This window comes from Anolis sagrei, chromosome 1 (genome assembly GCF_037176765.1).
Source record: "Anolis sagrei isolate rAnoSag1 chromosome 1, rAnoSag1.mat, whole genome shotgun sequence".
Taxonomy (NCBI): Eukaryota; Metazoa; Chordata; class Lepidosauria; order Squamata; family Dactyloidae; genus Anolis; species Anolis sagrei.
The window spans coordinates 231599953-231623328 of NC_090021.1; the positions used below are offsets into that span (position 1 = coordinate 231599953).

Sequence of the window (23376 nt, forward strand, 5' to 3'; positions counted from 1 at the left end):
CTATGGACTGAATTGGGTATTCTTATTAGCCCAAAAATGTATTGAGTTTCAGTGGTGGCTCTATTTTAAAAACAAGAATAATATACATATAACAATAACAAAAGCAGCAGCAGTCTGATAAAAAATAACAGTGCACACATGCTATAACATACACAGATGAGAAGGTAGGGAAGTTAGTGTGGAAGATTGATAGCGGGACCGTGCATCTCTAAAGCAGCACCATAATACAATTGCAGAGAAGTGTGATCCTAATTGTTTCCATTCCAATAAGCTTCTATTTCCTTAAACAATGTGACTGCTGTGAAGTAAAAGACTATTATGATAAGACCTATGATTTATATACACACCTTCTCAGATGCAAAGTGATATTATTGTTCTTTAACTGTAGAGTTCGCAAGCATAATGTATGGTTGATAAATGCCATTTTGGATAGCTTTAGATAGGGATCAAACAGATCAACTGAGAATGGGCTTTTGTGGCTCCTACTACTCATGATAGATATATTTACCCCTTCCAGTACTAGAGTTATTCCACCTCTATGTAACAGTTAATAGGGAGCAGGAGCTGGAGGATGCAGTTGGATAAGATTATGCTGATGGGTTTTCTAAGGGCAAATTTTTGTGTGAACAGAATATTAGATTAGACTGCAGTTTTTCTCGTGTTGTTATGCCTCAATAACCCAAGAGACCTCATACAACTGCCCAATTTCCCCCCCTATTTCATAAGTAGAAACTGACTCTCCTAAGTATTTCTAACATTTCTGTTCTCTAAACTAAGAATCTTTGTCTGAATATACAAGTGTGACTAAACACACACACTGTCACACACATCCATATTTCTGAAAGTTCTTCTCTACTTGCTTAAAACTGTGTTTATTTACTCCAAAATAGTCTTTCCTTCATTGATGTCTGAAGTGGATATCCTAATTAATTAACTATAAATATTTCAATTTTTTAAAGTGCACAAGAATCTTTAATCTTGTAGTGGATCACATACTGTTTGATGCAGAATAGATAGAAGCCAAAGATATTTAATATGTAGATAAGTAATTACAGAAAGATTAAAAGAAATCTTGTACTTTTGTCTTCAGACAACCGATAACATGCCTTGAGCTACTGCCTTATTTGATCAAGCAATTTAAAACAAAGAGGGTGATATTTTCATTAAAGGGGAATTTTCATTACTGGGAAAAGCATAATTGTCATTTGATGTGACACTATTGTAGCAGACTGTTCAGTTCAAAGCTCACTAATTCCAATGTGTGAAAATCAGGTTGTACATTTGATGGTGCCTTACTATTGATGTCTCTATATTTCTGTGCGTGTTACTAGAGTTAAAATCCATCCATTTTAAATTCAAAAATTCTGATTTAAACTTCTAGGAATGACATCTTCAGTGAACATGTGCTCACATTAACGAAATAGTGCTAATGAACTCCCAAGGTAACAAGTAAATAGGAGAGATGGAGCATCTCTTGCTTCCATGGCCTTTGCTTAGATCAGGTTCGCAGCCACATTGGATCATTGCTGGCCTTGAAAGTGGTCTGGAGGACACATGATGATTCTGATGTGGTTTCACCTGCTAATGGACCAGTAGGAAAGACCTTACGAAGGAATGTTTTTTTGCTTGATTTACCACGTTCCTTTATTGACTGACAGCGTTTCCATGAAGCTGCTTATATGGCAGATGACCGCCAGGACTTGCTGAATGCCATCAATGAGTTCCTTGACTGTAGCATTGTCATCCCTCCATCAGAAGTAGAGGGGAAAGATTTGCTCAAGTCGATTGCCACCTTCCAGAAAGTGCTCTTGAGGAAGAGAAGAGAGCGAGAACAGAAAAAGGTCACCAAAGAAGGGAATGTTCAAGAAGCCAAAGGTCTCTGTTTTGTTTTGTTTTGTTTTTTAAGTGCTGATTCTGCTTCATGCTCTGGCTGGGTGGTTAAAAGTTACCACAGTCCCTGTGTGCCTCTGTGCCAGCTCATAAGAGAGAAGGTGCACGTTTGTGGGTGCTAATGAGAGATTTTCTGAAGATTAGTTGATTCAAGTGAATAGACTTGACCACTTATTGGAAGCTAGTGATAAAAGATGCTGTGCTGCTACTTTCCCCTTTCCCTGTACCACTTTATTCTCAAGCTATGTTGTTTATGTCTTTACAGAGGTGTGTGAGGTAAAGGTTGAAGAGGAAGAGGAGGGTGAGGAGGAGGATGACCCTCTGAGGCGCACCGGCATTTTCTTTGGCGGTTTGGTGCGGGACATAAAGCGCAGGTACCCCAAGTATCTGAGTGACCTCAGAGATGCCCTGCACAGCCAGTGCCTCGCAGCCGTGCTATTCATCTACTTCGCTGCTCTCTCTCCTGCCATCACCTTTGGGGGACTGCTAGGTAACAAGTCCGCCCTTCTTCTCCCCCACATCCCCATTCTCTGCTCAAGCTGTTTGCGGTATGTCTGCCTGTGCTGCCCAGGAAGTTGAGCAGGATTAGTTAAATTTCTGCCTGTGCTTTGACTAGCTAAGTGGATGGGATGGGTTGATTTTTGCCTGTGCCCCTCTTGGCCAAGAAGGCAGACTCAGTTTGGTTCTTGTTATGTCCAGATGAGTTTGGCTCTGCCCCATTTCACTCTTGCCTGGCTCTGGGCTTTCCAATCTATGCATGTTCCTTACTCATTCTGTAAGTCATAACCCAGGAGGACCTAAATGAGGGATAGGGATATATAAAATGAAAATAGAGCCTTACTTTCTACACTTTGTGCTCATATAAAAGACAGTATTCACACAATGTAGTTGCCAGCCTGGAGCAGTGAGAGTCAAGTACCATTTTTCCTAGGAAAAATCTATGGGTTTGGCTTCTTTTTATCCAGGTGAATTGGTAGTGACTAGTGTAGACAACCTCTAAGGGCTATTCCATACAGGCCTTCCTTATATCCCAGCATCTGATCCCAGGTTTTTACTTTAAACTGGATTATTATAGTCCACACTGCCAGATAATCTGGGATAAACAGAAAATCTGGGATCAGATCCTGGCATATAGGGCCTATCTGGTAGGACCCTTAGAAGGTACTTGAAGGAAGCACAGGATTCAATATCACTAAAGCTAGAAGGTTTTTGTTCACCTCTTGCCATTACCTGAACCAAGGCTGTTTGCTTTGCAGGGTCCTTCTTTGTTTAATGATTATCTGTTATACATTTTCTAAAATTAAGGTGTTTTCTGTTTGTATGGAGGTTCCACAATCTGTTTATACCTGTATGTTTGTTTGATGTGAAGCCTACTTTGACTCATAGTGACCACATGAATGAAAGGCCTCCAAGGCACCCTATCATCAACAACCCTGCACAGTTCTTGCATTGTAAGCCACCTTTCATTCAGTGGATTTCAGGGCTTGTTATAACAGACATTTAATTACTTTAAACAAAATAAAAATACAACTGCAAGGCCATGGCATAGACTAACAGAAAATTTTTAATCTAATACTTAAAAATTGCAGGGTTTACGCTGTTCATATCTTCTTCTTCTTTTTTAGAGGGGTGGGTACTTTTGAATCAGACACCCACTGTAGGAAAAGATCATGAACTTTCTGTGTATGTCACAAAAGGGAGTAAAAAACACACGGAGAATGGCCTCAGCAAAAGATCTTGAGGCAAGGGCAGTCTGGTGTAGGAAGAGGCAATCCTTCACATCTTTGAGTTCCAAGCCAGTTAATGGGCAGTACCCACGCCCTGGGTTGTCTTAATTGAAAATATACAACAATGTAGTTCTTTCTAAATTTAAATAATATATTACCAGACTGAAACTCTTCACCAATTGACATTACTGAGTTATATTCAAAGACATCCTCCTGTATAGTAAGTTACTCTAATAGAATGACAAGATAGCAGAGTAGTGGTTACAGTTAACAAACCCATTGAAGTCAGTCAAGCCATACCATCTGAGCTTCAGTAACAAAATTGGAACAAGGAACATCTACCCCAAGCAGAGCTTTTTTCCTAAGAGGAAGTGCATTAGGAACTGGTTAGATAATAGTTTCCCAGACCGCATAACTTCCTAGCCACAGAATCACATGTTAGGATTCAGTTTATTGGACTTCATCCACATCATTGTCCAAATCAGGTATGCTAGCATTGTATGTGCATGGTGGGAGTTATGAGCAGTGGCAACTGAAATAAAATGCTATGCCAGTTCTCTTATCATGAGCTGCTTACATTTAGAGGAGCTGTGCATGTGTTTTTGCCACTCTGCAGTGGACCTGACATACATTGCTTTTTCTTTACAGGTGAAAAGACCGAAGGCCTCATGGGTGTTTCAGAGCTGATCATCTCCACATCAGTACTTGGCATGCTCTTTTCCCTGCTGAGTGCTCAGCCTCTTCTTGTCGTTGGCTTCTCAGGGCCTCTGCTGGTCTTTGAAGAAGCTTTTTACAAGGTATCTGTAAACTGGTACCCTGCTTGGTTTTACAGTGTTGCTTCCTGTTGCATATGTCCCATGGAGCCCATACAGGCAGTCCCCAAGTTATGAACAAGATAGGTTCTTAAGTAGAATTTTGTATGGAAGTTGGAACAGGTACATCAGGATTGCCGTAGCACCTGAATATCCTAGTTTTGCCTGGATTTTAGGCATGCTACCAGTACAGGTTTAGACCATAATTTTGGGCCAGTTTTTAGCCATTTGTTTTTTTAAAAAAAGATAGTAAGTTTGAAACCTTTGTGGGCCATGCTTTTTCTTTCTATTCTTAATTTCCCCTGCATTTTATCTTGTGAGGCAGGTGACAACCATTCTCATAGGCTTCCTATACAATTTTTGTAAATCTGGAACTTTTTGCCATAGCAACTCTGTAAGGCAGGTTTACAGAGAGGTAGTACTATTACACTAAAGTTCTCATTTCAATTGTAATTTTAAAAAATGCCATGAAAGTTGAAACAGTGGGAAAATTATTTATTTATTTATTTACAACATTTATATGCCACTCTTCTCACCCGAAGGGGACTCAGAGTGGCTTACAAGATACATAAAAATACAATATATTATATTATTACCATAGTATAATATCAGTATTATATATTACTATATTGTACTATACCATTATATTGTAATATTATTAATAATATTACATGTAATATAAAATATATAATTATAATATCATCATTATTATTAGTATTATACTGTATTACATTATAATATTATAAATATTATATGTATATACAATATATTGTATTATATTATATCATATTATATTATTAGCATAGCACAGGAGACAAGGTGGAACTGTTTTCTGGCCCCCTCTCTCTTCACTCTGGCCCAGATCAGCCGTTGGTGCTGTGGGGAGGGGTCCCCAACTGATGACATATGCAGGAGACAAGATGGAACTGACCCCTGGCTCCCTCTCTCTTCACTCTGCAATCCAACAATGAATTTTCTCCATCTGCATCATATTGCACTCCCACTCTGAGGGAGTGGAATATAGTATACTTATGTGAGCAGAACCTTGTGAGAAACTGCATGAAGTGATTCTGACATGTCTTGAAATGTTTTTCAACCTATTGGATCCACCTTAAGATGAAGAGCCCATGCCCCTAATAATTTGGGAGTTACTTCTCACAAATAGTTTTCTACTATTTTCTGTTTACTTGCAAACCACAGAGGCCACACAGGTAACATGCAGACAGGCCACATCAAGGCTAGAAATGACTCCATACTGTGGGGAGCCGTCTCTAGTTGGTCAATAGATCATTACTAATGGATCTCACAGTCTTCTGAAGCTTGCAGCTGTAATCAATACATATTATCCCTGCTTGAGGAAACCTAATGCCTAGTCAAGAGAGAGATGCTCCAAAAAACAGTAGCGTTGCTCTCAATTAATGATGTAAGATGACTGTGCTGCCTTTGCCAAAGGGGCACTACCTGTTTCACTGTCTAACTGAATGAACTGAAAGAATGGTTCATGGTTAATGCTGCTATTGTTTCTGCAGTTCTAAGCACTTTCTAATTTTTGCCTACATAGGAATATCCCCACCATGAGTCCCTTAGTTTCTGAAGCAGGTCTGGTAATTATAGTAATAGATCTTTACCAATTACCAAGTTGTACAATGACTGAGATGCAATAGGGTTTACAAGGATATGGGGTGGATTGATTATACTTTAAAAAATTGTGTGTGTTGGGGGAGGACCTGATAGGTTTAGATAAGAGTGAGGCAATGGACATTGACTAGAATGAGAATGAAACCTGATGACCCCCTCCTTTTTATCTGTTTGGCACTCCCTCTAGGTTAATGCTTCCCCACCTTTTTTTTACCAGGGACCACTTGACCAGGGACAACTCTCCAACATTAGTACCAAAAGGGTTATGAATTAGTTTTTGGTCAAATTTAGATTTGGTTTGGTTATTTGGGGTACTGATTCAGAAAATTGCCTTGTATAGACCCCATCAGTTGTAGTTTCTGATACAAAATATATACCGTCCAGTAGTCGCCATCTGTTCATCCACAGAAAAACATATTTAATAATCTAGAGCTGATGTTGTCTATCCAAGGGGGCAGGGCTGGTCAGTGACAGGGAAAGACTGGCAGGCAGCGTGAAAGGAGCAGAAATAAATAAAATAAAATAAAACAAAGAGAAAGGAGGCTTGTGGACAAGATTTTCATCCTCGTGACCCACTGGTGATCCGCAGTCCACAGGTTAAGAACCACTGCTCTAGGCAAATAAGAAGCGGTTTAAAATGCTTCTACTGTTTAATAGCTCTGCAAGCAAAATGCTGCCCATAGGAATTCCATCCAGGTTTTTTAAAAATGTATAAATATACACCACTATTGTTTTGTCATTTTCATGGGACTACAAATTCTGGGGGCATGTCACATTCCCTGTGGGGCAGATAAGTAGACTAAACACTGTAGAAGCTTGCACTGAAAATGGGCTGGAAAGTCTGAAATATGAAGGTAGTAAAATCTGCTTAGGATAACTCTCTCCCCCTCTTCCTTCTTGACTAGTTCTGCCAAAGTCAGGATATTGAATATCTGACCGGCCGTGTGTGGATTGGCTTTTGGCTCATCGTCTTCATTTTCATCATTGTGGCCGCTGAGGGCAGTTTTTTGGTGCGCTACATCTCCCCCTTCACCCAGGAGATCTTTGCTTTTCTCATCTCCCTCATCTTCATTTATGAAACATTCTACAAGCTGTACAAGGTGAGCCTTTCTTAAGGAGTATGCCCTAGATCTGTCTTCTCTGGCTGCTGGCATCATTTCTCTGTATAACTGTATAAAAATGTGGTCTGTGGCTTTTGAGTAGTTATTGATTACTTCCTCCCATGCTGTCCTCGAATAGGAAGGCTTAACAGCTCCTCCGCCTGCCTTGACTGGCTGTAAGTGCCCTCTTTCCTTACATGGTGTTCCCAGGTATTCACAGAGCACCCGCTGCTGAGGTTTTACCCACCATATCTTCAAAGTCGTCTAAACTCCAGTTCACTCTCTGGTGATTCGGTGGCCCGTGACACCCAGATGCAGCCCAACACCGCCTTGCTGTCCCTCATCCTCATGCTGGGGACCTTCTTCATTGCCTTCTTCATGCGCAAATTTAAGAATAGTCGGTTTCTAGCAGGAAAGGTGAGCCTAAGATACACACCGGTTTTCCTATACAGTAAAAGCATTTCATTTTAGATTGTCTGTCCTTTGCATTCTACACATCCAGTGAAATTGGAGCAGGGTGGGAGTGGGGATGTCTTTCAGAGTAATGAAAAATGGAAATATGCTGATGATGCCCTTCCCTGTATAATTATAATACAAAGGCTGTCTAAAGGCACTGATAAAGGTTTCCCACAAAATCTCTTTCCCCTCTTTCTTTCTTGAGTTTAAGAAATTCAGCTTAAGAAATCTTAAGGTTCAATACAGTGTTACTCTGTCTAGACCTGGAGTTCTCAAACTTTTTTAGCCACTGAGCCCTTTGTGAAGAAAAAGTTTATTGTGGAGCGCCCCAAAATTATACTAGGTAAAGGTAAAGGTTTTCCCCTAACATTAAGTCCAGTCGTGTCCAACCTGGGAGTTGATGCTCATCTCCATTTCTAAGCCAAAGAGCCGGCGTTGTCTGTAAACACCTCCAAGGTCATGTGGCCGGCATGACTACATGGAATGCCTATATCATATATAATGTATACAGTATATATATCAGGCATGGGCAATTTTTTTGATGTATTGTGTTTTAAAATTTGACAGATAGGCCGGGCCAGTGGCAGATGGATGGAGAGTGTTTGTGTGAATTAATTGGAAAAAAATGTACAAATTTCTATGCACATATCCCATTTGTAGTGCAAAAAAGAAAGAACAATACAATATTTAAAATGAACAATTTTAACTAACACAGAATTAACAGCATTTCAGTGGAAGAACCCAGGAGCCATCCAGTCCAACCACTTTCTGCAATGCAGGAAAAGTACAATCAAAGCACCTCCAACATATGGCCACCCAGCCTATGTAGTAATAATAATAACAGCAGCAGCAGCAGAAACCCCTAGGGGCCATTCAGTTCAATTCCCTTCTATCATGCAGGAAAAACACAATCAAAGCACCCCCAACAGATGGCCACTCAGACTTTGCAATAATAATAATAATAATAATAATAATAATAATAATAATAGCAACCCCAGGGGCCCTCCAGCCCAACCCCCTTCTGCCATGTAGGAAAAGCATGATCAAAACATCTTCAACAGATGGCCATCCAGGCTATGTAACAACAACAGCAACAGCAGAAACTTCACGGGCCATTCAGTTCAACTCCCTTCTGCTATGCAGAAGGGAGTCACATAAGGGCTGAGAAGAGCGGTATACAAATAAAGTAAATAAATAAATAAATAAATATGCAGAAAAAGCACAATCAAAGCACCTCCAACAGATGGCTACCCAGCCTATGTAGTAATAATAACAACAACAATAGCACCTCCAACAGATCACCATCTAGCCTTTGTAAGAAGAAGAAGAAGAAGAAGAAAAAGAAGAGGATGAGGATGAGGATGAGGATGAGGATGGAAGTTGAGCCCTCAGTATGAGAACCACTAGTCTAGACCATGTGTCAGAGTTATCCATAGGTATTTTAGAATCTGCCCTACCATTTGCATTTGAAGAGATCTACTAGTTGGCCAGGGAACTCTCAGTGGTTGACACTGCAATATAGAGGGGAGAAATTAGAAATCTTTCCAACATCTTCGAAGCAGGCAATTATACTGGAATGTTCCACAGCATTTTCGAGCACAGTCATTTTGTATGGTCCATGGCAACCAATTATTTACAGGATAAAATGTGTCTGTCCTATGCTCATGTTCAACACTTATGCTTCCTCTGTAGGCACGGCGAATAATTGGAGATTTTGGAATCCCTATCTCCATCCTTGTCATGGTTCTGGTAGACTACACCATCACTGATACGTATACACAGGTAGGTGCTGCGCTCCCCAATCCTGCACCCTTTAGTGTGGGATGGAGAAGCATATGTTCAGACTTTTCCCTGAGCCTGCTATTGTTCGGATGGATGCTAGCATTTGTATCTTTGTACTCATAAAATTCACAAGAAAATCAAGCAGATCTTTAAGCTTATAAAATATTTGGGATTAGAAAACATATCAAGCTTTGTTCATGCAGTAAATTGCATTTTTTCCTTTAGCTGGATCCTTTTTTTAAGGATCAAAGGGTCCTGGATATTTGTGGCAGTTGTATTGGTTGAGGGCACTCCTTTTGTGGCAAAGGCTAAGACTGGAATTAGTCTCTACTTTGCTTATTTTGTCAAAATCATTTCAATCTGGGGTTTCTTGTTCTATTCACTATTTCAGCAGTGTGGCTAAGGCTCCGACATAAACTGGATGCATTTTGAAAACAAATAATATATTTTTCCACCAAGCAGAAACACAACTGAATTCTATGTAATTCTATGTAATACTTGCTTTGGTGGCAAAGTTTCATTCAGCAGTTGCCTGACTACAAACATAGGGTTAGTTTCATAGAACAATTTCCTAAGCTTTAAATCAAGGGGAGCTAAAATGTGATTCACAGGCCATTTCCAGAACCACTGGCTCGACTGTTTCCCTGCCCTACCATTTTAGCCCCAGTAATCTTCTTCTGAGCTGCAGGGTCTGAAAACATGATTAAAATGCTCCCCCGCTCCATCCCCTAAAAGTATTGGGAATTGAGATACAAAATCTTTTTTGGAGTTGTCATCATTGGAGTTTCACCCTGTGATGTCTCCTGGACAGGCTAATGCAATCCCCTAGCTCCCTACAGTTGCCCATTCTTACTTTAAATAAATTCTTACCTTGTGTGTACAAGCAGATGGGGAAACATGGCAGACCGGATCCAGATTGCAGATCAGATCTTGACATAGTGATGCTAAAGTAACTCTATTCTTACTCATGTTCAAGTGTATTCTATGTTAGCCACCAGACTCTTTCTAGCCAGTGAATTGAGTGATAAGTGCAGAAATCTGAATGGCTAGTGTCAGCATGGGAAAATTATTTGTTTAAATTTTAAACTGTTTTTCAGCCCAGACTGTTTCCTACTGTGAAGCTAGGCAGCTAACCTTCAGATTCAATTATGTGAATTTTCCATGGGGACATATACAGACCTGGAGTTTTGTTTTTGTTTTTTCTTTAGAATGGAAAGTCTCAAGTGTATGGATATTATATTTGATGCACAAAACAAGGATTTGATGTATTTTGCTCTGTTTTGTGTTCTTACCACAGAAATTGAATGTTCCCTCAGTACTATCCGTCACAGCTCCAGAGAAGCGTGGCTGGTTCATCCATCCCTTAGGTAGCAAGCAGGCGTTCCCCATGTGGATGATGTTTGCTTCTGCTATCCCTGCCCTGCTGGTCTTCATCCTTATATTTATGGAAACCCAAATCACCACGTAAGTACCAGATTTCCATGCAATAGGTTGCAGCATTTTGCACCAGTCACCTTGTGTGGATGTTAACATAAATAACAGCAGTAGGATAATTACACTATGTACCATAATTTTTGTTCCTGGCTTATAAATGTCATTTTCTAATTAGTTATAGCATAAAACCATGGGAAAAGTTTATTCAAACTGCAAAAACTTCATTTTTTGTGGGACATCCTGCAGCACAGTTTGCTATAGTTGTTCAATGAATATCTCATTGAGTCTCAACCAATTCAACATAGTTTGTGGCAGCCACAAAAATGAAGCTTCTGGACTATAACTACTTTCAAAGTAAGTACTGCATAATTGGGTTGTTGTAGGTTTTTCGGGCTGTATGGCCATGTTCTAAAAGCATTCTCTCCTGACGTTTCACCTTCATCTATGGCAGGCATCCTCAGAGGTTGTGAGATCTGTTGGAAACTAGGAAAATTGGGTTTATATGTCTCCCATCCTGTGGAAAATCCAGGGTGGGAGAAAGAACTCTTGTCTGTTGGAGCTAGGTGAGAATGTTTCAATTGGCCACCTTGATTAGCATTTGATGGCCTGACAGTTTCTGGGTGTAGCTTGTTACTGCCTGGGGGAATCCTTTGTTGAGAGGTGATTAACTGTTTTTGATTGTTTCTTGTCTGAAGTTCCCCTGTGTTTGAGTTTTGTTTTTTATTACTGTTATAGTTTTAGAGGTTTTTTTAATACTGGTAGCCAAATGAACATTGTTCATTTTCATTGTTTCTTCCTTTCTGTTGAAATTGACCACATGCTTGTGGATTTCAATGGCTTCTCTGTGTAGCCATTTCAGTGGCATTTTTTCATAAACAGGAATAACACTTTCAAATCAGGAATAGATTTTTTTCAAATTTTGTTACATAGTGTTAGAAAGAAAAACAGTGGATGAGGATGGGAAAGTGGAATAAAGTGGAGTCTTCTGTGCTAGGACTGGGGCCCCTTCTGCACTGCCATATAATCCAGTTCAAAGCAGATCATCTGAATTTTATATGGCAGTGTAGAAGGGGCCTAGTTTAGCTCCAGACCTCCCCAAGAGTTCTTCTGGTGCTGAAGAGTGACACACATTATTGCAATATGATAAGCTTTATTGGTCGTAAATGAGACAGTAGATGTTCACAGAAAAGAAGTCTTCCAGCTCTTTTACTGGAGGGTCCTGCCTCCTCTCACAGCTAGTAGTAGAACTTGGCCCCAAATTAATTCTGCACAGACTATTCCAGGTCAATCACCAAATTCTCCATCGCTAGCTAAATAAGGCTCCTGGATTGGGGTGCACCTCATTTAAGGCATGGCCAATGGAAGATGAATTCCCAAGGGTCATATAGTGCAGAAACAAGCATAGAAACTCAAAGGACATGGGCTTTAACCCATTTCTCCCCCTAAATAGTTAAGAGAGCTGTACAAGTAGTTTAGCAATTCTGATAGTCCTCAGCCTTCATATCTTCTCAGCCTCAAAGTGCCAAGCTAATGAAAAAAGTCTCAAATAAGGTCACTAATAAAAATTAATCCTTTCATGGCACTGGGCAGCTGGTAACATTTGGCCATAATGCTGAAAAGGTCTCCAAAACATCTCCTTAGTGGCCGAGGCCCAACAAATTCCAGGAATTAACAAACCCTTTCTGAGGGTATGTGACTAGTGATTACAAAACTAAGGATTACTGGTTTTTGTCACTGCTATTCCATTGCTCAAGAGAGCTACGGTCTGCTTTCATGATCACGGTTTGCATAATACGCAAGCTGTTCCAGGAGTACAATATATGTTGTTCGTTTTTGAAACCATACCAGAGGCAAAGGATGTTGGGCTGGTCTTTAAATCTCACCTGTGCTCTTACCAATCTTTTGTTTTGCAGCTTGATTGTCAGCAAGAAGGAACGGAAGCTGAAAAAGGGGTCAGGTTTCCACCTTGATTTGCTACTCATTGGTACAATGGGAGGGCTCTGTGCCCTGTTTGGACTGCCTTGGCTCACAGCTGCCACTGTCCGCTCCATCACCCACGTCAATGCTCTCACTGTTATGAGCAAGGCCATTGCACCTGGTGAGAAGCCAAAAATTGAGGAAGTGAAGGAGCAACGCGTGACAGGAGTGCTCATTGCTGGCCTTGTTGGTGAGATCCATACACAGGAGATGGTACTATGGGGTGGTGGCCTGATGTATCTCAGCTCATTGGACTGAAATGTTAGAATTTGTTTTGTATGTGATAGTGTGGTGGGTGTCTCTTCCTGTGAGTCATTGTGTTGCAGCTCATGAGGGCATCTCACAGGTGGCATCTATGAGTCTAGAGTAAGCCCAACAGAACTTTTTATTTCAAAACTATGCATCTTCTGTATGCATCTGTTAGTGTGCCAGATGTTCACAGGAGTGAGCATGTGTGGTAGTGCCAGCCAATATCTCATATTTCTCAACACAAAGCATGGATACATCTGTATGTGAGGAAAAAAAATATTAAACGCCCTCCCATGCTCTTACAGGTTTATCCATTGCCATGGGAAGTGTATTGCGTCAGATCCCACTGGCTGTGCTGTTTGGGATTTTCCTGTATATGGGTGTGACATCATTGACTGGCATCCAGCTCTATGAGCGACTCCTCCTTATCTTCATGCCATCTAAGCACCATCCGGATCATGTCTATGTTGTCAAGGTAGGTGTACTGGGGAAAATGAAGGGACACATCCATGAATGGCAAGTTGGAGAATATCTGAGAATAGACATGGTGGGTACAAGAGGGAGACCATACAGTGGCTGCCTGGTCAGATGTGAGAGGCAGAAACCAATTGCTTGCTACTATCCCATACTGCTTTATGAAAGATGGCCCTTCTCTAGAATAGAACATGATATTGCATTGAAGGTATAGTACTTTATCAGGTGCTAACAAGAACATCTGCCGGTGAATTGTGCATAATGTGCTTGGCTTACCACCAGGTGAAGACATGGCGGATGAATCTCTTCACATGCATTCAACTATCCTGCATCGTGCTGCTGTGGGTGGTGAAATCCACAGCAGCATCTCTGGCATTCCCATTTGTCCTGATCATGACTGTCCCCTTACGGCGATTCCTACTGCCACGCTTCTTTCAAGAAAGAGAACTCAAAGCGGTAAGCAAATCCCATAGCTTCATGACTGGAGCTGTAGCAGGAAATTCAATACTCCTTAGCCAATGGTCCAAGTGGTGCCTCTGTTTTGCCAAATGAGCATTATCTCAGTCTTGGGAACTATATTGCATATCTCAAATTTGACAGAAAACAATTTTTGCCACTATTTTTGTTGCTCACATTGCAACTTCCTCAGAAACTAAATTTGTTTCTAGTCTCACTGTATTCTGAGAACTTTGCAATGTAACAGAGATGCCCAATTGTATACAATTCTGAGATTCTATATATGGGCACCTCTGTTATGTTGCAGAGGGTCAGAAGAGGCCTCATGGACATTGAATCCAACCCCCTATTCCATGCCAGATCTCCAGCTAGAGCATCTCCAGATGTAGCTGTCCATCTTCTTTTTGAGGATGTACAGAGAAGGAAACTCTACCTCCTCTATAAGCAAGTGATTCCTCTTACTGTTCCTCTCTTCTGTCTTTTCATTCTACTTGCAGTTGGACTCAGAGGATGCAGCACCAAACTTTGACGAGGATGGGCGGGATGAGTACAATGAACTTCACATGCCTGTATGAGCAATGTAGCTTTGTCTATTGGCCTTCGTTCTCCCCTGGATTCATGGGACAGGCCACCTTTCCTCATGCTCTCCCTGAACACCAGTCAGAAGTGGCTTTGAACTGATCATGAGTCTACACCAACTGGCAACTGTGTCACAGACCTTCAGGAACCTCTGCAACACCAGGAACACTGTGGCCAGTCCAAGCAAGAGATGCTGTCTTCATCTGGATAGACATAGAATATGTGCCCAGGCACTTCACATTCCTTCCCAAATAGACCTTGCTGGTGTTGGTGCTCTGACTTCTGTAGGCCAGAGTAGATACCTTAGGCAGCTGTCATTAACTTCCTCCTCTCAGAAGATAGCAGAACAATGCTTTGTGAAAGGAGATACAGCATTATGCCAGCAAAAAAGCAAGTAGGCCCTGTTAGAAATGCTATGCTAAATGGCATTCATGCAGAGCTAGCAGATTTCTGGGGTAAAATTGGTGTTTCTGAGTGATTGTTACATCCCATGATTGTGACCATGAACATTCAACAGCCCGTGGTCCATCTGTTGTTGTGCTTGATGCTCTTAGCTGGGATGTTTTATCCATGGAACACTCTGATCTCCTCAGTTTCTAGAATAGTGGTCAGGGGTACTAAAAACTGCAAACTGTAGTGTGTGCATGAGCAGGCCTTCTGGACCCGAAAAGCATAGCATGGGTACTTGTGCAATATGAATGTGTACAAGTATCTATTTGTGCATAAAAAATACTATGCCTCTTCACCCCATCTCTGAAGGCAGCCCTACAGGTTGCCAAAGAGTAGATGTATGAAGCAGATCTTCACTCATGCAGGAAGAGAGAAAGTGTAGGCAAAACTTGCCAAAATAACCTGGATACCAGGAATAAGGTAACCCAATGACTGAGTGGGGACTGCATTACTTAGCTCTTACGGTCAGGAAATAATCACACAAATTTGACACCACTCTTGTGGTATTTTCTCCTCAAACCTTTGATGAAGAGTGTCAGGAAATGCTTATAGAAACAGAGACCACAGGATCGAATCCTGGAACTTAGTCTGCAATAAGATGGAATCTGGCTCAGACTGCTCTTCAAGCCCATCAGAAAATAGAAATTCCCTGTATCATTTGTAGTGGTCAAGGCAAACAAAACCATTTAAATAGTTATTTGCTTGGTCCACAAAACAAAAATCCCCGTCTCTTGTACCAGATTCCCTACTTTGGACTCCAGTTTCTACAGTATTTTCAGTTCCACCTTGTTACTTGCTCTTGCCTTCTTTCCACAGTTCCTGCTCTGTTACTCAACCTTAGTATCGTCATTGCAATCCTTATCTTATTCTTTCCCTTGAAAGGGGTTCCATCTGAGGCAAGACTCGTCATCCTGGCCAAGCCTCCAGAAAGACCAAGTGTGGCCTGGCCATAACTACTGGAATAATATATTTCCACATCTGGCCATTCCTGTGGTTCTGAACTATTGCATAATATGAAGTTTCTCTTCATTTGTTTATTGTCAACTAAAGTCAGTGGCAAAAGGTTCTTTGACTTTCTTCTGCTTTTAAAATCTGTTCCCTCTTTCTCGAGCCTGCACTAGCCTCACAACTTCCACCAACAGCAATGCTGTTGCGCTCTACTCTGATGTACTCTGCTTCACTTTTTTTTCACTCAGCTGCCATATAAAGGGGAAAAATCAGATTTTATGATATGTCTAAATGACACAAAATGTGTTTTCTTTAGTCACCAAATCTGTATGCTTAAAAACAAGGTTCCCCCACCCCACCTGTCCCTCCCTCCTGCTCCTCATTGGTGAAAGGCACACATTCAGCCATGGACAGGGCATACTAGTGTGCCCCATAAAGCTTGCACATGCACAAACACCATGCCACTGGAGTTCAGTGCAAGAGTCCAAAGAGCAGCTAGTCTCCCACTGGATCATCACACAGGTACTGTAGGCAACTGTGAAGTCCTGTTCTGTAAATCTGTTCTGTTAGATTATGTATATGGAATAATGGGGTGTGCAAAAGTGGCAGACCTAACTCCCTCCACAGCCAGGCATTGAGTTTGGCTCATAGCACTACTCCATTTCCCACTCCCTGTTATGAATGGAGGCTGTCCCTCCCCACCTACCTCAGGGGCTGCCTGCGGATGGCTGGATAGTTATGAGGCCATATGTATTCCTCTACTCATTCCCAGCTGGCTGCCAGCCTGCCCCACCCACAGACAGTGACCTCCATTGTGCCCTGTGTAGCCAGGATAGGAAACCTGAACTGTAAGAGCAGAGTGCTCTGCCAACGCATTGCAGCTCATCTGAATGTAATAGGGATGGATATGGTTGCACCAATAAACCCTTCAGTGGAATGTTGTGCATGGGTTTGTTCTGTGTTTCTGAGATTGACACATCGAGAAAGTAGGTGTCCAAAAATAACTGTAGGGGCAGGATGGGTGCCTTTCCAGTGTGGTGTGTTTAAACTGCAGCTTCAACAGAAAGGCATTATTAAGCTGTGTTGCACATTCTGCTAATGTTTATCTGTAGAAAATACAATGAAGAGGCCATGTGTCATTACATCCCCATACTTGGAAGCACTCATGTTCCTTAAACTTCAGACTGGCAGATTAATAATGCATGCCACGTTATATTGAGTCAAACCCTTGCTCATATAGCGCAAGCCTCTTCTGGTTGGTAGTTTTTCTTTAAGGTTTCACTAAAAGGTTTAGTACCTGAAATATTTTAAAGGGAGATACTAGTGATCAAATATGTTGGGGTTTTACCCATATTGAATGTGAGCTCTTTTGCTAAGCTATGGAATTAATGCGAACAAATTCACCTACAGTTGGGACTTTTAAAATAACCTAAGGATTTATAAAATAAAGGCATTGGAAAATCAGAAGAAATAGAAAATAATACAAGTTCATAGTACAAAGGCAACATGAAAGATCAAATCATCCCTCAGTATGAATTATATATAAGGTGAAATTATAAATTAAGTGCACATGCATGTAGCAAAACAGTGGGGTGACCTCTAGCTGAGAAGCAGCAGGAAACTTCTATCCAGAAGCTTGCCGGTGAGAGTGAAACAGTTCAGAGGTAGAAATTACAGAACAAAAGAGACACAAATGAACCCTCCTGAGCTGTTTCACGAGTCCACTCCCTCTGAAAGCTGCCTTTTCCTAAAAGAAATAGCCATGTAGGGCTAGAAAATCATAAATTGCAGTTCTATCCTGAACAATTTTTTCCCCCTCCACATTGCATAAATGCTTGTGAGAACAATTTTAGTATGCAGTTTTCTTTGAAACATCTGGTTGTATGGTAACCAAAAAGATGATGCTTTGCTCCATGGTAAATTTCACTCCTTTGGTACTAGGAACTCTGATGAGCGGGGCCTCCACTCTCTGATTATCTTAGGATGCATTCATCCCATGCAATGAGAGTGCTATTATTCCTCTTTAATTGTAATAGTTCTATCCTAAGAAATCTTGGGATTTGCAGTTGACAAAGGGTCATTTAGAATTCTTAGGCAGAGTGCTTCAGTGTTTCAACAAACTACAAATTCCAGAATTCTGTAGGACAGAACCATGGCAGTTAAAATGGGATTAATAACACTATAACCATGTAGTGTGAATGGGCCCTTAATGGCCCTATGGGACAGGCTTGCCAAACAATTTCCAAGCTCTCATTACAGCCAGTCCCAAGAGTACATTTGTTTCCATATTATTACGACTTTTTCCATTTACACAATTCTTTTTTTAGTATTACACAATTCTTTTTTTTTTTTTACATATGTTGTCTCTCCAACTGTTACAAAAATCCTCTAAGGTGAATCAATATTGCAACCTCCATTTTGAAGGGGGTAAGGAACAGCCCCATGGATGATTGCTCTGTGCTGCAGCCTACTAGCTGTAAGAAAGAAAAATAGGGAGAGAAAACAAATGAGACCGCAGGTATGAACTATACAAGAGAGTAGGTTAAGGGAAAGTTTTTAAAAATACTTCAAAAAGTTAGTTAACCTTTTCTGCCTTTCTTTGAGAGAACACTTGAAGCAAGTGAGAGAAAAGGATCTGCTGAGCCAGAAAAAAAGAAATAGTGAGCAAGGAGGGAGGGAAAGAGGGGGGGGGGGGATCAATGCATCAATAGTTCCAAAGCAAAAGTAATGATACCGTTCTAGTTTCAAAGAGTTAAATAAATTCTTAACTGCAAAAAATAGCAACTATAATCTGAGCCAGTTGATTAGAGTCACAATTAAATAAATAATTCCTTTTTTAGCGTAACATTCTGATTGCATACCAGTGTGCATAACCAACTTTCATTGCTTATGACACTGAGGTCCCATTACAGTAGAAAACATGGTGCCTTCTCAGAGACAGTTAGCAAAAGTGCATCTGGTCATTGCTATGCTATGTGCAGGAGCAGATTGCAGAACACCCCACACTAACAAACCTTGAATGTATAAGGGGAGTTCAAGCCCCATCAACAATGTGTGTCCCTGTTTCACCCAGGCCATGTGGTCTCCTGACTATCATGGCTTCAAGTCATGCCTGATTTCATCAGTACCAGGAACTGGTTCTTATTTGAGACCTGGTGAACTTTAATGTGCTACTTCTGGTTCCTGTTTTGCTTCTTTCTATTCAATTGAAAAACTTTTTGCTGGTTGAGTCCCTAGGAAGATGCCACCAAGGATGTAGCAGTTCTGCTTTGGGAGCAGCTTCACGAGTCTAGCATATGATACCCCTAACAAAGTATATATAATCCCCTGTTCAGTGACTACCAAAATGTGTGGTAAAAATAGCATCCTACCAGGAAAAAACATGATCCATCTTCACTGAACTGTGGAATCTTCCCTTTGTACATAGATTGTTTACTGCCGGATAATGAACTTTCATTGGCCTCAGCCAGTCTAGCCAATTGTGAGGAAGGATGAGAATCCTCATTCTACATCATCTAAAAGATCAGAAGGTTCCCTGTGTTAGTTTGTTGGAAGAAGGTCCTATGACTGTGCACTTAAAAATATCTAAGCCTGTAGTTCTTGAACTCTGACCCTCTTGGTGTTTTGGACTTAAGCTCCTAGAAGCCTCAGTCAGGTTGTTAAATGATCAAGTATTCTGGGAACTGAAGACCAAAACATCACAAAAAGCAAAGATTGAGAATTCTTGATTTGTTGTTACATGCCTTCAAGTCATTTCTGACATATGGCAACTCTAAGACAAACCTATCATGAGATCTTATGGGTAGAATTTATTCAGAGAGAGTTTGCCTTTGTCTGCCTCCTAGCCTGAGAGACTATGTCTTGCCCATGGATCATTGGCTGCATGCTGTTAGTCCAACTACAGTAGACTAAAATTAATTGGATCTACCTATGTGTTGACTCACTCATCAACACTTGATTCAATGGATCAACCCTATCTGAGATTAACTACAGGTTGAGTATCCTTTATCCAAAATACTTGGTACCACAAGTATTTCAAATTTTGGAATACCTGTATTTACATATGTATATGAATATAATGAGATATCTTGGACGTGGGATCCAAGCCCAAATACAAAAATCAATTTGTTTCTTATACATTTATCTTTAAAGTAATTTTATACAATATTTTTAATAATTTTGTGTATGAAAAAAGTGTTTTTGTGCATTTTGTGCATGATTTTTTCATGCAATTTTGTGCATGAAAAACCATCAGAAAGCAAAGATGTTATTACAGTGTTTAGTCACTCAGATTTTGGAGAATTTTGGAATTCCAGGTAAAGGAAGTGAAACCTATAACAGGAAACCTGTTCATTGTATACTGTGGAAACCACAGTTTCCAGACAGTTATTCATGACTGCTACAATTCAAGCACATTGGAGTAATCCAGCTACTGAATCAAGAGTTACAGGTGATAAGATTATGACCTGTACCCAAAAGGAGGTCCACCTGGAGGCAGGACTAGTAAGACAAAGATAATTCCCTGCACAAATGGCGGTACCACTTCAGTCTAGGGTTTATTTTCATCTGAGGGTGAAGAATGTCATGTGTTGAGATCACCAGAATTGTGTGAAGAGTATGACTCTGTTCCGTTGGTTTGTTGAAGATTTGAATGAATCTCTTCTGTACCCTGCAACAGCCTCACAAGTGCCTTGCAACGTTCCTGCAACTGAAAGATGTACAAAAAGGCAAATGAAATTAAGTATTCAGCCAGAAACTCTTCTATATCACCACGATGGCTCCCTCCCATTGGCAACTTCTCCAACCAGAAAAGATCTGGTTTTTCCCAAGATCACTGACCCTATATAAGAGGGACTGCTACTATTTTGGTGCCTGCATCCCTTGCTTTCTTGCCCTTTCGTTCTAACTAGGACCTAGTGCCACACAACTACAGACCCTCTACTTTCATACTACAAAAGAACTTCTTCCTCTGTTCTTGGCTTGGCAAGAAAACACTCGCCCATTGGGTTCTACAGTTTGTTGTCCTACTCCTTACTGTTTGAATTGGTCGGATAAGGACTGGCCTGACTGCCAGCTCTAGCTGCCAATCACCCTGCAGGATGCTCTTGTGGTACTGCTCCAGTCTAAGCTGCCTCTCTAAGGCCTCCAGCTCAGAGAAGGCTGCCTGGCACTGTGTGTTGAGCACTCTCCAGTTGTGTGTCTCCAGTTGGTTGTTTAGGGCTTCCAGCTCCCTCTCCTTAGCCTCCTTCTGAAGTCGTATGTTGGAAATCCTCTGGTTTACCTGTTGTAACTCTGTTTCCAATATATCAGAACGTCTCTCCTGCCAAAGCAGGGACATGAGTTCCTCATGGAGCGCATGGAGCTTAAGTCTTTCTTGGCTAGTGGTTTTTATGCACGTAGAGCCACTATTGCTACCATTTTCTTTGAATGATGTCCCTAGTTCCATGCAGTTTGATTGGATTTTGGATAATCCAGACCGGCAATTGATCCTGTCATACTGTTGATGTTCCAAGACAGACACTCCTGTGCCATTGAATGTCCTGGCTGTGCCTGCATCTGAATGTCTTGTCTTGGAGTTGTATACACTAGCATGGTGTTCTATCCATTGTCTGGCAAGTGTAGCAGCAGCCAGGCCTTTGTGAAAGAGGTCAGGGACCAGTCTCATGACCTTTGCAAAGGGACGGATGTTGTCAAAGCCCTGCAAATCAGGCAGACTTTGGGCACTGAAGTTTTGTTCATCAATCCTGTCCCTTTTCAGGAGCAAGGCCCATTTCCTCCGGAGAGCAAATAACTGCTTGGCAGTATGTGCAACAGATGGTGTGGTATGAGGACCATGTCCTTCCCGGTATCCAAGAGGCAGTGCATCAAGAAAGTCATCATTAACATATAAATTCTCACACAAAGGAAACACAACATTGGTATCAAACTTCTCTTTCAAGGAGCTAAGATACCTCACATAAGAAAGCATCCAAGATATGTATCCAGGAATGTCATTCTTCTCCTGGCCAGTTGTAATTCTCACAATATCCTGTCCATCCCATTGCTTGGATTTCGCAAGCTTTTCCAGTTGCTGAAGGCTCTGAATGCCTTCCAAAACTCCACTTTCAGGGACTAGCAGCTGCAATACGTTGAAAAGAGTGTGAATGTCAAAAGCTTTCTGGCAACTCCTTATGTGTTCCTCAAAGGACTTGATCTCGTTGTGAAGTCTCCTGTACAAGGTTTCCATTAGTGCCACAAGCAACCTGAAGATGCAAAATAGAAAGCAGTTTGGAAGAAATTCAGTTGCAAAATGTTTGCAATGGCTGCATCTACCTTCTTGGAAAACTTCACAGAGCACATTTCTTATCTACTGTATATACTTGAATATAAGTTGAGGCACCTAATTTTACCACAAAAAACTGGGAAAACATATTGACTCGAGTATAAGTTGAGTTTGGGAAATGCAGCAGCTACTGGTAAATTTCAAAATACAAATAGATACACATAACATTACATTAATTAAAGCATCAGTGAGTTAAATGTTTTGAATATTTACATAAAACTCTAATTTAAGATAAGACTGTCCAACTCTGATTAAACTATTATTCTAACCTTCATCAATGTAAATGTGCTTATGTATCTTTCCAGTAATAATAAAAAGAGTACAATAATAAATGTAATAATAACAATAAATAGAGTAAAATAATAAATGTAATAATAATAAAGTAAAATAATAAATGTAATAATAATAATAAGAAGAATAAAGTAATGAATAACCTTGACTCAAGTATCTTATACTCAATTACCATATATAATTGAGTATAAGATGAGTTTTCAGCCCTAAAAAAGGGCTGAAAACTCATCTTATACTCCATTATATACGGTAATTTGATTGCCTATTTAATTTATATCCTGCTTTTTGCCAATATGAGATTCAAAGCAATTTACATAATGAGCTAAAATAAGGTGCATCTAAAGAAATGAGAAGTAAAACAATTACCATATTATATTAAAACACATATACACAGTTACATTAAAATGATGTAAAATTAATGAGAGTACAGCAGAGATACTCCATTGAAAGACCTCACTTCATAACTAGTCAACCAAATGCCATTTCAAATGGAAAGGTCTTTTTCTGCCAGTGAAAGGCGAGCAAGGAGTGGGAGAGCCTATAGTCCCATGGAATTGAACCCCACAACCTGGAAGCAAACACCAATAAGGCTGCCTCCCATTTCCTCACCAAATTTACCATTAGGGAGTGGCATTGAGACAAGGTCCTCCCCAGGATCTTAAAACTCAGGCAGGCACATAGGGCTGTTATATAGGGACATGGGATGGTTCTGAGAAGAGGACATTCTGATGATTGGACATCAGAAGACACAGGAAAAGTTTAGTGCTCTAGAGATTCTCTTTGGACTACAA

The 23376-nt window shown here is 40.7% G+C and overlaps 1 protein-coding gene across 3 annotated transcripts in view; it reads left to right on the forward strand.

The window, feature by feature from the left end:
• The window catches only part of SLC4A3 (solute carrier family 4 member 3), a 52791-nt gene extending 35878 nt beyond the window's left edge, over positions 1-16913 (forward strand). For all 3 annotated transcript variants that reach the window (XM_060772730.2, XM_060772737.2, XM_060772744.2), the window contains 11 exons: positions 1659-1875; positions 2156-2380; positions 4266-4414; positions 6973-7167; positions 7378-7584; positions 9316-9405; positions 10703-10869; positions 12753-13006; positions 13371-13540; positions 13822-13995; positions 14493-16913. In XM_060772730.2, coding sequence (XP_060628713.2) covers positions 1659-1875; positions 2156-2380; positions 4266-4414; positions 6973-7167; positions 7378-7584; positions 9316-9405; positions 10703-10869; positions 12753-13006; positions 13371-13540; positions 13822-13995; positions 14493-14570 — 1926 coding nt within the window. In that variant the 3' untranslated portion in view covers positions 14571-16913. The remainder of the gene's footprint in view (positions 1-1658; positions 1876-2155; positions 2381-4265; positions 4415-6972; positions 7168-7377; positions 7585-9315; positions 9406-10702; positions 10870-12752; positions 13007-13370; positions 13541-13821; positions 13996-14492) is intronic.
• The last annotated feature ends 6463 nt before the right edge of the window (positions 16914-23376 follow it).